Source organism: Oryctolagus cuniculus, chromosome 12 (genome assembly GCF_964237555.1).
Source record: "Oryctolagus cuniculus chromosome 12, mOryCun1.1, whole genome shotgun sequence".
Lineage (NCBI taxonomy): Eukaryota > Metazoa > Chordata > Mammalia > Lagomorpha > Leporidae > Oryctolagus > Oryctolagus cuniculus.
The window spans coordinates 79,159,994-79,174,314 of record NC_091443.1 but is presented as its reverse complement, the minus strand read 5'-3'; the positions used below and the strand labels follow the sequence as shown (position 1 = coordinate 79,174,314).

Below are 14,321 nucleotides of genomic sequence, written 5' to 3'. Positions count from 1 at the left end.
TCCAAGTCTTGATGACTGTAAGGGCCCCACCCTCCTAGCTGAGGTTGCTTGTATTCGGCATTCTTCACATGGAGTCTGCTGGGGTTCTCCTGCTGCCCTTTTGCCCTGGGGGTTGCCTCTGGCCCTGAGGCCATAGTCTCTGATGCTGGGGGCTTTGCTGTCCTTTTTATGTGGCCATCCCACATCTTTGTGTCTTACAGGCTTCCTACATATTCCCCTGTGAATTTCTTCTCTCCTCTGGGCACTCACTCTGAAATACAGTTATTTACTTGTTATTTTGATTCTTCTCTGTGAGAAGATAAACCCTGGACAATTCTGTTTGGACATATTCTTTCACAGTTTCGAAAGGAATGAATTACTGATACATGCTGCAATATGGATGAATCGTAAAAACATTACGTGAAAGAAGCTGGACACAAAAGGCCACATATGAACATGGAATGATTTAGTTTGCATGAAGTATCCAGAATAGGCAAGCCCATACAGACAGAAGTGAGATTAGCAGATGCTACCGGCTGGGGGGAAGTAAGAGAAATGGTGAATGCTAACAGGTATACAGCACTTTTTGGGGTAATGTAAACATTGTGGAACATTGAAAATTTATGTCTACAAAAAACATACATACAGATTTGCTGTATAGCATGTGTGCATATATACATCAGCTATATATATATATGTGTGTGTGTATATATAGCACATACAGAAATGTATATATAATACATGGCAACTATAAAACTGCTGTAGCACATCTGTTTTCATAATGCCAACACCTAGAAGCTGACAAGATGTTCTTCAGTAGCTGAAAGAATAAATAAACTGTGGTACACCCAAACAGTGGAATATTATTTGGTTTGAAAATAAGCTATCAAGTCATCAAAAGATGTGGAGGAACCTTAAATGCAGATATAATTTCAACTGTATGACATTCTGGGAAAGGCAATGGAAACAGTAAAAAGATTAGTGGTTTCCAGAGATTGGGGGAGGAATGGTTGGTAGGCTTATTGATTATAACAAGTGTAACACTCCACTGGGGGAGGTTGAGTGTGGGGGAGGCTGTGCATGTGTAGGGGCAAGGGATACATGGGATATCTACTTTGCTCATTTTCTCATGAACTCCAAATTCTAAAACATAAAACTTTTTTTTAAAAAGTTCTGAAATTAATGTTGACAGTTGTACAACACCGTGAATACACAAAAAGCACTGAATTGTGACTTTTCAAAGGCGAATTTTATGATAACATGAATTGTGTCTCATTTTTAATAAAGAACAGTTTCCATAAATGTTCTACAAATGGCATCAAAGGGTATTTTATGTTTTGGGATTGACCCGTTTCATGCAGGACAGTTCGTGGGGAGATGCATCCAAGTTGTTGCATGTGTTCTTCCTTATTGCTTCTTGCCTTGGAATTGATAGGTGGTATTCCACAGAATGACCTGCCATGGTTTATTTGATCATTCACCTGGAGAAGGGTATGCTGGGGATATTTCCCCTAGTATCTGTTGTGAGTAAATGTGCTGTAAACATTTGATTAAAGACGTTTTAATAAGCATCAGTTTTCATTTCCCTGGGATAAGTTGTTAAGTTGTATTGTATATGCATGTCAGCTTATTAGAAACTACCAAACTGATTTTCACAGTAACTGTACCATTTCACATTCTTACCAGTGATGGATGACATCTGTAGTTTCTCATCAATATTTCATGTTGCTGCTATTTTTTATTTTAGCCAGTGCAATTAGTAGGTAGTGATAGCGCACTGTAATTTTCTTTTATTTGTTTATTTAATTTTTAATATTTATTTTTAAGGTGAATATAAGTATTTCATATATCCAGATTTAGGAGCATAGTAATATTTTCTACCCTACTTTTCCTCCCACCCACACTTCCATCCCCTCTCTTCCATCCTCTCTCATTCCTTCCTTTAATTTTTACAATGATCTACTCTCAGTCTATTTTATACTCGTAAGATTAATCCTACACTAAGTAAAGAGTTTAACAAATAGTAAGAAGGAAAAAACATTGTTCTTCAACAATGAGACAAGGACTGTAAACAATCATGGAATCTAAACATGTCATTTTCACTAATATACATTACATTTCTTTGCATTCTATTACCACAGATCAGGAAAAACATATGGTAATTGTCTTTTTGAGACTAGCTTATTTCACTAATTATAATGATTTCCAGTTGCATCTGTATTGTTGCAAATGATAGGATTTCATTCCTTTTTACGGCTGAATAGTATTGCACACTAGATATATACACCACAGTTTATCCAATCATTAGCTGATGGACATCTGGGTTGATTCCATATCTTAGATATTGTGAATTGAGCTGTAATAATGGTAGGGGGTTACACATAACTCATATGATGATTACATTTCATTTGGGTAAATTCCCAGGAATGGGATTGCTATATTATGTGTTAAATCTATTTTCAGCTTTCTCCATACTGTCTTCCATAGTGGCTGTAGTAGTTTACATTCCTACCAACAGTGCATTAGGATCCCCTTTTCCCCACATCCTTGCCAGCATTTATTGTTTGTTGATTTCTGTATGAGAGCCATTCTAACTGGGGTGAGGTGAAACCTCATTGTAGTCTTCATTTGCATTTCTCTGATGGCTAGTGGTCCTGAGCATTTTTTTCATTTGTCTATCGGCCATTTGAATGTCCTCTTTTGAAAAATGCCTGTTGAAGTCCTTTGCACATTTCTTAACTGGATTAGTTGTTTTGTTGTTGTTGAGTTTCTTGAGCTCTTTGCAGATATCTGAATATTAATCCTTTGTCAGTTGCATGGTTTGCAAATATTTTTTCCCATTCTATCAGTTGCCTCTTCTCATTGCTGAGTGTTTCCTTTGCCGTACTCACGCTTCTCAGTTTGATGTAATCCCATCTGTCAATTTTGGCTTTGATTGTATGTGCCTCTGGAGTCTTTTCCTAGAACTCTTTGTGCCAATTTCTTGCAGAGTTTCTCCAGTGTTCTCCTCTAGTAATTTGGTGGTATCAGGTCATAGATTTAGCTCTTTGATCCATTTTGAGTTTTTGTGTAAGGTTAAAGTACTGCATACTTCTGCATGTAGAGATCCAGTTTTCCTAGCACCGTTTGTTGAAGACACTGTCCTTGCTCCAGGGATTGATTTTAGGTCCTGTGTCAAAGATTAGTTGTAGATATGTGGATTAATTTTTGGAGTTTCTATTCTGTAGTATTGGTCTATGAATCTATTTTTGTGCCAGTACCAGGATGCTTTGATTATAACTACCCTGTAGTATGTCTTGAAATCTGGTATTGTGATGCCTTTTGCTTTGTTTTTGTTGTTTAAGATTGCTTTAGCTGTTCATGGATCTCTTGTGTTTCCATATGAATTTTATTATCAATCACATTGAATTTGTAAATTGCTTTCAATAGTATGGAAATTTTGATGATATTAATTTTTCAATTCACAAACTTGAAAGATTTTTCCATTTGTTGTATCTTGATTTCTTTAGTGTTTTCTAGTTTTTTTTTTTTTTTTAAGATATATTTATTTACTGAAAGGCCAATTTATAGAGAGCCCGAGGCAGAGGCAGAGGTAGAAAGAAAGAGAGGTCTTCCATCCATTGGTTCACTCCCTAAATAGCTGCCACGGCTGGAGCTGGGCTGATCTAAAGCCAGGAGCCAGAAGCTTCTTCTGGGTCTCCTACATGGGTTCAGGGGCTTTCCACTGCTTTCCCAGGCCATTGCAGAGAGCTGGATTGGAAGAGAAGCAGCCAGGTTTTGAACTGGTGCCCATATGGGATGCTGGCAATGCAGGCAGGTGGCGTCTTTACCCACTAAGCCACAGCACTGGCCCTGTGTTTTGTAATTTTCATCATAGTTATTTTTCACCTCCTTGGTTAAATTTATTCCAAGGCATTCAATTTTTTATAGCTGTTATGAATGAGACTGATGATACAAGTTCTTTCTCGGCCATGGCATTGTTCATGTATACACACTATGATTTTTGTGTGTTAATTTTATATTCTAAAACTTTACCAAACTCTTATGAGTTCCAATATTCTCTTAGTGGAGTCTTTTGGTTCCCCTATATATAGAATAATGTCTTCTGTGAACAGGGATAATTTGACTTCCTCCTTTCAATTTATCTCTTTGATTTCTTTTTCTTACCTGATAGTTCTGGCTAGAACTTCCAGGACTATCTTGAATAGCAATGGTGAAAGTGGGCATCCTAGTCTGGTTCTGGAAATTGGTTCTTAGTGGAAGTGCTTCCAACTTTTTCTCCATTCAGTATGATACTGATTGTGGATTTGTTATAAATTGCCTTTATTGTGTTGAGGAATGTGCCTTCTATACCCAATTTTCTTAAAATCTTTATTATGAAAGAATGCTGTATTTTATCAAATGCTTTCTCTGCATCTATTGAAATAATCATATATTTTTTATTCTTCAGTTTGTTAATGTGATGTATCACATTGATTTGTGTGTGTTGAACCATCCTTGCATACCAGAATTAAATCCCACTTTGCTGTGAATGATCATTCTGATGTGCTGTTGGATTAGATTAGCTAGTATTTTGTTGAGGATTTTTGCATCTGTGTTCATCAGGGATGTTGGGCTATAGTTCTGTTCTTTGCTGTACCTTTTTCTGATTTGGAATTAAGGTGATGCTGGCCTCATAGAAGGAATTTGGGAGGATTCCCTCTGTTTAAGTTGTTTTGAATAGATTGAGAAGAATTTGAATGAGTTCTTCTTTAAAAGTCTCATAGAATTCAGCAGTGAGGCCATCCAGTCCTGGGGTTTTCTTTGTTGGAAGGGTCTATATTATTGATTGAATCTCCATCTTGGTCATTGGTCAATTTAGGTTTTCTGTGAATCATGACTCAATTTTAGTAGATTATATGTGTCCAGGAATCCATTTCTTCTAGATTTTCCAATTTGTTGGTATATAGCTGTTTGTAGTAGTTCCTAATGATTTTTTAAAAAATATTTATTTACTTATTTGAAAGGAAGAGTTACAGAGAGGCAGAGAGAGAAAGAGAGAGCAAGTGACACGTTTCCATCCACTGGTTTATTCCCCAAATGGCTGCAATGGTCAGAGCTGGGCTTATCCGAAGCCAGGAGCCAGGAGCTTCTTCTTGGTCTCCAATGCAGGTCCAGGGACCTAAAGTCTTGGGCCATCTTCCACTGCTTTCCCAGGCCAGAGCTGAGAGCTGGAATGGAAGTGGATCGGAAGGGATTCAAACCAGTGCCCATATGCGATGCCGGCACTGCAGGCCACAGCTTCACCTGCTACTTCCACAGCACCAGCCTCCTTGATGATTCTTTTTACTTCTGTGGTATGTGTTACATCTCCTTTTTCATTGATGATTTTATTAATTTGTCTCCTCTTTTATTTTGTTGTTGGTTAGTTGGGCCAATCGTGTATCAATTTTATTTTTTTTAAAAAACAGCTCTTCATTTCACTGATTTTTTTTTTGTTTCAATTTTGTTTATTCTCTAATTTTAATTATTTCTTTCTTTTGAGTTTGGCTTGTTGTTTTTCTAGGTCCTCGAGGTGCACTGATAGCTCATTTATTTGATGCCTTCCAATTTCTTGATGTAGGCACCAATTGTTATAAAATTTCCTCTTAACACTGCTTGGGCTGTATCCTATACATTTTGATATGTTATATTGTCATCTTGATTTGTTTCCAGGAACTTTTTCATTTCCCTTTTTTCTGTGACCCACTCTGTATTCAGGAGTGTGTTGTTCATTCTCCATGTATTTACATATTTTCTAGAGATTCTTAAATTGTTGATTTCCAGCTACATTCCATTATGGTCAGAAAAGATGTGTGGTATGATTTTGATTTTTTTTGAATTTGCTAAGACTTGTTTTATGGGCTAGCATGTGTTCTATCCTAGAGACAGTTCCATGCACTGATAAGAAGAATGTGTATTCTTCAAGTCTGGGATGAAAGATTCTGTAGATATCAGTTAGGTCCTTTTGGTCCATGGTGTCGATTAGTTCTGTTATTTCTTTGTTGATTTTTTGTTTGTTTGTTTAGTTGATCTGTCCATTGATGGAAGTGGGGTGTTGAAGGCCCTGATTATTATTGTGTTGGAGGTCTGTGTTTCCTTTTTTCTAATTTTTTTTTTTTTTTTGGTCTGAGATACTTCTAAAGATTTGTCTTCTAGCCCAAATAGTCTTTCTTCTGCCTCACCAAGTCTGTTGTTAAGGCTTTCCACCATATTTTTTATTTAACATGTTGAATTCTTCATTTCTGATATTTCAGTTTGATTTTTCTTCAAAAATCTCAATTTCATGGGAAAATTTTTCTTCAATATTATGTATGGATTTCTTTAATTTGTAAATTTACTTCTCATTGCTTCTGAGTAATCCTATGACCAATCTTTTGAATTCCTTTTCAGGTATTTCCTCATCCCTTTGTCTTCACATTCTAATTGTGAAGTAAATGTTGTGGTCCTTGAGGAAATCACGTTGTCTTCCGTATTCTTGTTTCTTTAATTTCTGCATTTAGTTTTAGGCATTTGTGGAAATGCTTGTTGGTTTTCTTCTCTGATGGTTTTTATCTTAGAACTAGGCTTCTGTGGCTTAGTGGAGTGTCTGCTCTTTCAGTGAATACCCATAGATGTGTGCTGTGTGTGGCCATCAAACTCTGGTCAGTGCTCCAGGATGGGACGAGAATCCAGGGTGACATCCAAGTTGGGCGTCGTGGATCTCCTGTATTGTCAGCAAGGGTACAGAATGAACATGCTTGTTGGCATAATCACAACTTCAGTGACCATAGTTAGCCCACAGTGGGTACAAACCCTATCCATGCTAGTACATGAAACTGCACAAAGGATCTATGTGGTCTTCACTCTGGGTCATCTAGGAACTCTGCCTCTGACACCAGACATAATAATTGCCCAGAGACCCAGCTGTACCCTGCACCCTATCATGCAGTCACAGAACTCCCACAGTGACAGCATGCAAGGCTCCCGTAGTCGTGTGGTGCAAAGATCCAGTCCTCCCTGCAAGCCTGCCCTGTGAGCCTGCCCTGTCCACAGAGAGAGAGATGTTTCCAGAGCCAGCTGCCTGTGGGTGCTCCACCTTGGCATTTGGAGCGATGAAGCCTGTGATATGTTGAGAGGATGGGTGCACCTCACAGTCCCATGTTGGTGCCCAGCCCCGTCAACCCTCCCAGCCAGACTTAAAGCCTGCGGGGAATGTGGATTTTTCCCTCTGGTAAAATCCCTTGGTCACAAGCATACACAGGAGCTGCCACAGCCTCTACTGGTGTCAGAATGGTGCCTTCTCCGGCCAGTTGCCAGGTGCCCTAGTCGGGGGATGGGGAGAAAGAAGTGTGCTTTTATTTCACTGGATTAAGTGGCTACCCTGCTTCCCACTAGGGCTCCAGGCTGGATCCAGAGACAGTGTGGTCTGCAAGGCTCTCTCTCAGGCACCATCGGCAGTGGCACAGGCTGCTGCAGCCGGCTCTCACCTCACCTCCAAAGCTGGTGTATCCTGTGGCTCCCGGCTGCGGGGCTCGTGTGTGGTGTCCACACTCACTGCTGCGCATCCACACCTCCCATGCTGCTCCACGGTGTCCCTCTTCCTTCTGTAGAATTTCCACTGCAAGCTTCTCTCCAGCTCTTCCCCTCGGATGCACTTCCTCCTTTTTTTTTCTGTTTTCCCCTGTTCAAAAGCAGCATATCTTTTTCCTATTCAGTCGTCTTAGACTCCATCTTGTGATTTTTAAATTGCATTTCCTGATAGCTAATGATGTTGAACATCTTCTCATATATATATTTGTTGTTAAATACAGAACCTAGTGAGGCCTCTAGATCTGTCTATCATTTTACAGGAAATACATAAGAAACAATGTAAATTGTATCTTGAGGAAACAATCAGTCTACTGTGGTATATGGGATAATTTCTATTTCTACAACAGATCAATAGCTTGGGGGAGAAAAATGTGTGTGTATAGAGGTGACTCTTACAGAAAACAATATAAAAGAGAACTAAGAAAAATAACCAGATGCACTATGTAGACCTTGTTTGGTTTTGATTTGAACAGACCAACTAGGAAAAAAAAAAATCTTTGAGACATTGGGGAAAGTTGACATATAGACATTACTAAGGAGTTACTGTTAATTTATCTAGAAGTATTAATGGTGTGGTTGTTTAATAATAAATTTTTATCAGGTAGAGATCCATACTGAGTTATTTACATGATACATGATATCTAAAGTTTGCTTTAAAATAGCCTTGCAGAAAGAGAACAAGGAAAAAAGAATAGTATAGACTCTAGAGAAAAAAGATTGAGAAAATGTTGATAATTTTTGAAAATATGGGTACTAGTGGGTATATTTTGATATTCTTCTTACTATTGATGATATTTGAAAATTTCCAGGATATAATGTTTGAAGAAATACTTATTGAAATAATTATATTTTTTATTTTAAATATTTGTTTATTAGGGAGGGAAAGTGGGGGTAGGGACAGAGAACAAGCAAGCTTCCATCCACTGTCCAAATGCCCACACTGGGCAGAGCTGGGCAGTGGCCGAAGCCAGGAACAGGAAGTGTAATCCAAGTCTCCTGCGTGTGGGGAAGAAATCCAGTTACTTGAGCCATCAAGTAACTTCAACAAGTAAATTCATCCTTCATGAAAAAAATTGACTCTGGAGAATCAATGAAGTTATTTTGTTTGTTTAGGCAGAAGAAAACAAGAGATTGAGGAAACTCCAGCTTGAACAAGAAGAAAAGTTGGCTACAGAATTGGCAAAACTAAAACATGAAAGTCTAAAGGATGAGAAGATGAGGCAACAAGTAAGAGAAAACAGGTGTGTTGGATTCTGTAGGGTTCACTGACTTATTTTATATCTTTAAACTTTTATGTAATTCTTAGCTCCTGAAAGTGAACTTTCTTTGTTTATATTATTACATTTGGTTAATATTTTCCCTGGAAATAATTATTGCTTTGAAAAGAACTGTATTTATAAATGTGTTAGTAATAAATAAGTATCAATAACCCCCCTTCTTTCCTTTAAACACTTATTTTTAAATGACCTCTTTAAAAAAAAAAGAAATCTTAATGGAATCTTAGTCTTAAGAGACACTTTAGGGCAAAATTAATTTTTTTTTTAAACAGGCAGAGTTAGTGAGAGAGAGAGAGAGAGAGAGAGACAGAGAGAAAGGTCTTCCTTTTTCTGTTGGTTCACCCCCGCAAGTGGCTGCTATGGCCGGCGCGTTGCGGCCAGCGCGCTGTGCTGATCCGAAGCCAGGAGCCAGGTGCCTCTTCCCTGTCTGCCATGCGGGTACAGGGGCCAAGCACTTGGGCCATCCTCCACTGCACTCCCGGGCCACAGCAGAGAGCTGGCCTGGAAGAGGGGTAACCGGGACAGAACCCGGCGCCCTGACTGGGACTAGAACCTGGGGTGCCAGCGCAGCAGGCCGAGGATTAGCCTATTGAGCCACGGCACCAGCCTAGGGCAAAATTAATTTAATTTCATTTCCTACATAAACTTCCAACACCGTTGATGGAAAGTGCCTGTTCAGCCTGTGTTTCCACCCTTGTAGTAACTCCAGTGGGGCTTTTTTGTTGTTGTTGAGCCCTAACTTTAAACTGTTTCCCTACATTGATTTAAAATTAATTTCTCTGTAGCTTCCATGCATTTGTTTTCTTTAGGACATCCTTTCCTAACTAAAAACCCACTATGTGCTTTCTTCTGTAAGTTAAATATCGTTTGTTTCTTATACAAAACAGCTTCTAGCTTACCATCCTGGTTTCTTCTTCTTCTTCTTCTTCTTCTTCTTTTTTTTTTTTTTTTTTTGGACAGGCAGAGACAGACAGTGGGAGAGAGAGAGACAGACAGAGAGAAAGGTCTTCCTTTTCCATTGGTTCACCCCCCAAGTGGCCGCTACAGCCGGCAAGTTGCGCTGGCACGCTGTGCCGATCCGGAGCCAGGAGCCAGGTGCTTCTCCTGGTCTCCCATGCGGGTGCAGGGCCCAAGGACCTGGGCCATCCTCCACTGCACTCCCGGGCCACTGCAGAGAGCTGGCCTGGAAGAGGAGCAACCGGAACAGAACCGGTGCCCCAACCGGGACTAGAACCCAGGGTACTGGCGTCACAGGTGGAGGATTAGCCTAGTGAGTCACGGTGCCGGCCCCTGGTTTCTTCTTTACATGCTGCTTAGATTGTTGTTGTTCTTTAACAAAATATTAAGTATTATGTATAATACTCCTGGAAGATATCTCAAATGGAAGGATTAATAATATTGTTCTAGAATATGCTTATTTTTAATTTAAAATTTTTGTCTTTGTACAAAATACTTTTATATAAAATACATTTTATATTTTTACATTTATATTTATTTTTAGTTTTATTTGTTTGAAAAGCAGAGAGAAAGAGACAGAGATCTTCCTGAAATAGCTAAGGCTGGGCCAGGCCAAAGCCAAGGGTCTGAAGCTCCATGTGGATCTCCCATGTGGGTGGCAGAGACACAGCCTTGAGCCATCTTCTGCTGCTTCCTAAAGTGTGCATTCCTTTTTTTTTTTTTTTTTTTTTAGATTTTAGATTTATTTTATTTATTTGAAAGACAGAGTTAGAGAGAGGTAGAGACAGAGAGAAAAAGAGAGAGAGAGAGGGGTCTTCCATCTGCTGCTTCACTCCCTAAATGGCCACAATGGCCAGAGTGAGCCAATCCGAAGCCAGGAGCTTCTTCCAGGTCTCCCATGGACCCAAGGACTTGGGCCGTCTTCTGCTTCTTTCGTAGGCAATAGCAGAGAGCTGGATTGGAAGTGGATCAGCCCAAACTCAAACTGGTGCCCATATGGGATGCCAGCACTGCAGGCCAGTAGTTTAATCCACTGCACTACAGCGCCGGCCCCAGGGCATGCATTCTTAGCAAACTGGATTGGAGGTGGAGTAGCTGGGATTCTAGCCAGGCATTCCAGAATGGATGCAGCTGTCCCAAGCAGTGACTTAAACATTGCATCAAATCCCACCCTTGGAATATATTTCTTAATGCTGCCTAAGATAAAATTACCTTTCCTTTGATTTATTTTTAAAATTAATTTGTTGTTTATTTGAAAATCAGGGTGAGAGACAGAGATGGGGAGACCTTCCACTCACTCATTCATTCTTCAAATGACCACATTTGAACAGCCAAAGCTGGGCCAAGGTGAAGCCAGGAGGCAGGAACTCCATCCTGGTCTCCCACATGAGAGGCAGGGCCCCAAGCATTTGGGTCATTATCTTCTGCCTCACTAGGCTAATCTTCCTCCTGAGGCACCGGCACCCCGGTTCTAGTCCCAGTTGGGGCACCAGTTCTTTCCGGGTTGCTCCTCTTCCAGTCCAGCTCTCTGCTATGGCCCGGGAAGGCAGTGGAGGATGGCCCAAGTGCTTGGGCCCTGCACCCGCAAGGGAGACTAGGAGGAGGCACCTGGCTCCTGGCTTCGGATCAGCGCAGCACACCTGCTATAGCAGCCATTTGGGGGGTGAACCAACGGAAGGAAAACCTTTCTCTCTGTCTCTCTTTCTCCCACTGTCTAACTCTGCCTGTCTAAAAAAAAAAAAAAAAAAAAAGTTATGGACTCAACGTGGACTCAAACTGGTGCTTTAATATGGGATGACAGCACAGCAGGCAGCTGCTTAACCTGCTGTACCACAATGCTGGCCCTTCAAATTATTTTTTAGGTGCAACCATGCTACCCTGTTGATAAAAACCCATGACCAGGTTCAGTGTTGTGGCAACGTGGGGTTAGACTACTGGCTTCTAACTTTAACCTGGCCCATCCCTGGCATTCAGGCATTTGGGGAATGAAGTGGAAGATGGAAGATACATGTGTGTGTGTGTGTATGTCTGTGTATCTGTGTATGTGTCTCCCTCTCGGTCATTCTTTTAAACATATAGATAGGGGCCGGCACTGTGGTGCAGTAGGTTAATCCTCCGCTTGTGGCGCCATAATCCCATATGGGCGCCGGTTCTACTCCTGGCTGCTCTTCTTCCAATCCAGCTCTCTGCTGTGGCCTGGGAAAGCAGTAGAAGATGGCCCAAGTCCTTGGGCCCCTGCACCCGTGTGGGAAACCCGGGTTTCCCTGGAGCAAAGGCTCCAGCCTTTGCTGCCATTTGGGGAGTGAACCAGTGGATGGAAGACCTTTCTGTCTCTCTCTCTCACTGTAACTCTACCTGTCAATAAAATCAAATAAAATATTAAAAAAAAAACCAAAGAGATAAATTTTTTTTAAAAAAGGACCAACTAAATGCCCATCTTATACTTTCCTAGCTGAATATGTTGGAAATTTACTTTGATAGTTACATTTTATCCTAATTGAATAGGACTTCTGTAGAAATTATGGTGAACTTTGGGCGTTTTGAGGCATTAAATTATATGTTTGACAAATGTACCCATGTACATTTTTCTGGGTTGACAATGTTAATCAAATTCTCTAAGAAATTTCTTAGAAGAAAATTAAAATTATTGCTGCTATCTGCATTTTATTCTATCGATATTATTAACTATATATATATATATATATATATATATTTCTTTTTGGATTTGTATTCTCCAGTCATTATTAGCTGTTACTCATTGTTTTATATCATCTGAAGTTGAAACACCCCATTTAATGAGCTCTTATATATGAAATAAATATTTCATTATGTCTTTTTGTAATTAAATAAGATAGCTTTCCACCAGGCTAGCTGATTTATACAAATGTTCCTTCTGAGAACAGAGTCTGGAGAAATTATTAAAAATAAAGTCTGGGAGGGGAAGTGAGCCTGGCACTTGTAGCTGCATTTCTTCTGGAAGTTTCTGCTGATTAAAAAGCATGGCTGGGGGGCCAGCGAGGTGGCGCACTAGGTTAATCCTCCACCTGCGGTGCCGGCATCCCATATGGGTACTGGGTTCTAGCCCTGGATACTCTTCTTCCAGTCCAGCTCTCTGCTGTGGCCCGAGAAGGCAGTGGAGGATTGCCCAAGTGCTTGGGCCCTGCCCCCGCGTGGGAGACCAGGAGGAAGCACCTGGCTCCTGGCTTCAGATTGGTGTAGCTCCGGCAGTGTGGCCATTTGGGGAGTGACCAATGGAAGGAAGACCTTTTTCTCTGTATGTCTCTCTCACTGTCTGTAACTCTACCTGTCAAACAAATAAATAAAAATCTGTGGCACAGCGGGTAAACACCCTGGCCTGAAGTGCCGGATTCCCATATGAGCCCTGGTTCAAGGCCCGGCTGCTCCACTTCTGATCCAGCTCTCTGCTATGGCCTGGGAAAGCAGTAGAAGATGGCCCAAGTCCTTGGGCCCCTGCACCTGTGAGGGAGACCCAAAAGAAGCTCCTGGCTCTTGGCTTCGGACAAGCCCAACTCTGGCCACTGCAGCCATCTAGGGAGTGAACCAGCAGATGGAAGACCTCTCTCTCTCTGTCTCTGTCTCTGTCTCTGTCTCTGTCTCTACCTCTCTTTGTAACTCTGTCTTTCAAACAAAAAAATCTTTTTTTTTTTTTAAAAAAAAAGCATGGCTGAGAGTTAAACAAAGTACAGCTTGGCTGATAAGTACACGACAGTGTGGTCAGCAGCATTCTGCACACTGTACGTGTAGGATTTGTGTCTTTTATACACAGGGGTATTCAAAAAGTTTGCTGAAAAATAGAATAAAAGATAAGTATAGTTGGGTGTGAGACATTTTTGAAATCCATATGTAGGGTCTGGCGCTGTGGCATAGCGGGTAAAGCTGCAGTCTGCAGTGCCAGCATCCCACATGGGTGCCAGTTCATTTCCTGGCTGCTCCACTTCCAGTCCAGTTCCCTGCTAATGGTCTGGGAAAAGTGGTGGAGGATTGTCTAAGTTCTTGGGCCCCTGCACCCACAGGGGAGACCTGGAAGAAGCTCTAACTCTCCTGACTTCAAACTGGCCCAGCTGTCACCATTGGGGCCATTTGGGGAGTGAACCAGTAGATGGAAGATCTCTGTCTTTCCCTCTCTTTGAAACCTTGCCTTTCAAATAAATAAGTAAATCTTAAAAAAAAAAAAATTGTTCTGTGGCAGTTTTTGTAATACACATTTTCCATGAACATTTTGAAGTACCTCATGTGTTTTAATTCAGAAATGCAGAATTTGATTAGATTTTATTAGACAGGTGTGGATGAAGTTATAATTTTAAGCAGCTTAGTGGGGAATATCCAGAATAAAATATAGAGAGATCAAAGGATAGAAAGATACAGATGAGAAGTTCAAAGCATCCATGTGGGATGCCGGCATTGCAGGCTGCAACTTAACCCACTGTGTCGCGGCACCAGCTCCTGTAATGTATACTTTAAAAATTATTTATTTTAGAAGGAAGAAGAAGAGAGAGA

General features: G+C 40.7%; 1 protein-coding gene across 4 annotated transcripts in view; it reads left to right on the top strand.

The window, feature by feature from the left end:
* MNS1 (meiosis specific nuclear structural 1) overlaps nucleotides 1-14,321 on the top strand; it is a 229,406-nt gene that overhangs the window by 172,215 nt on the left and 42,870 nt on the right. For all 4 annotated transcript variants that reach the window (XM_070054243.1, XM_070054244.1, XM_008268965.4 and 1 more), the window contains one exon: nucleotides 8,683-8,810. In XM_070054243.1, coding sequence (XP_069910344.1) covers nucleotides 8,683-8,810 — 128 coding nt within the window. The remainder of the gene's footprint in view (nucleotides 1-8,682; nucleotides 8,811-14,321) is intronic.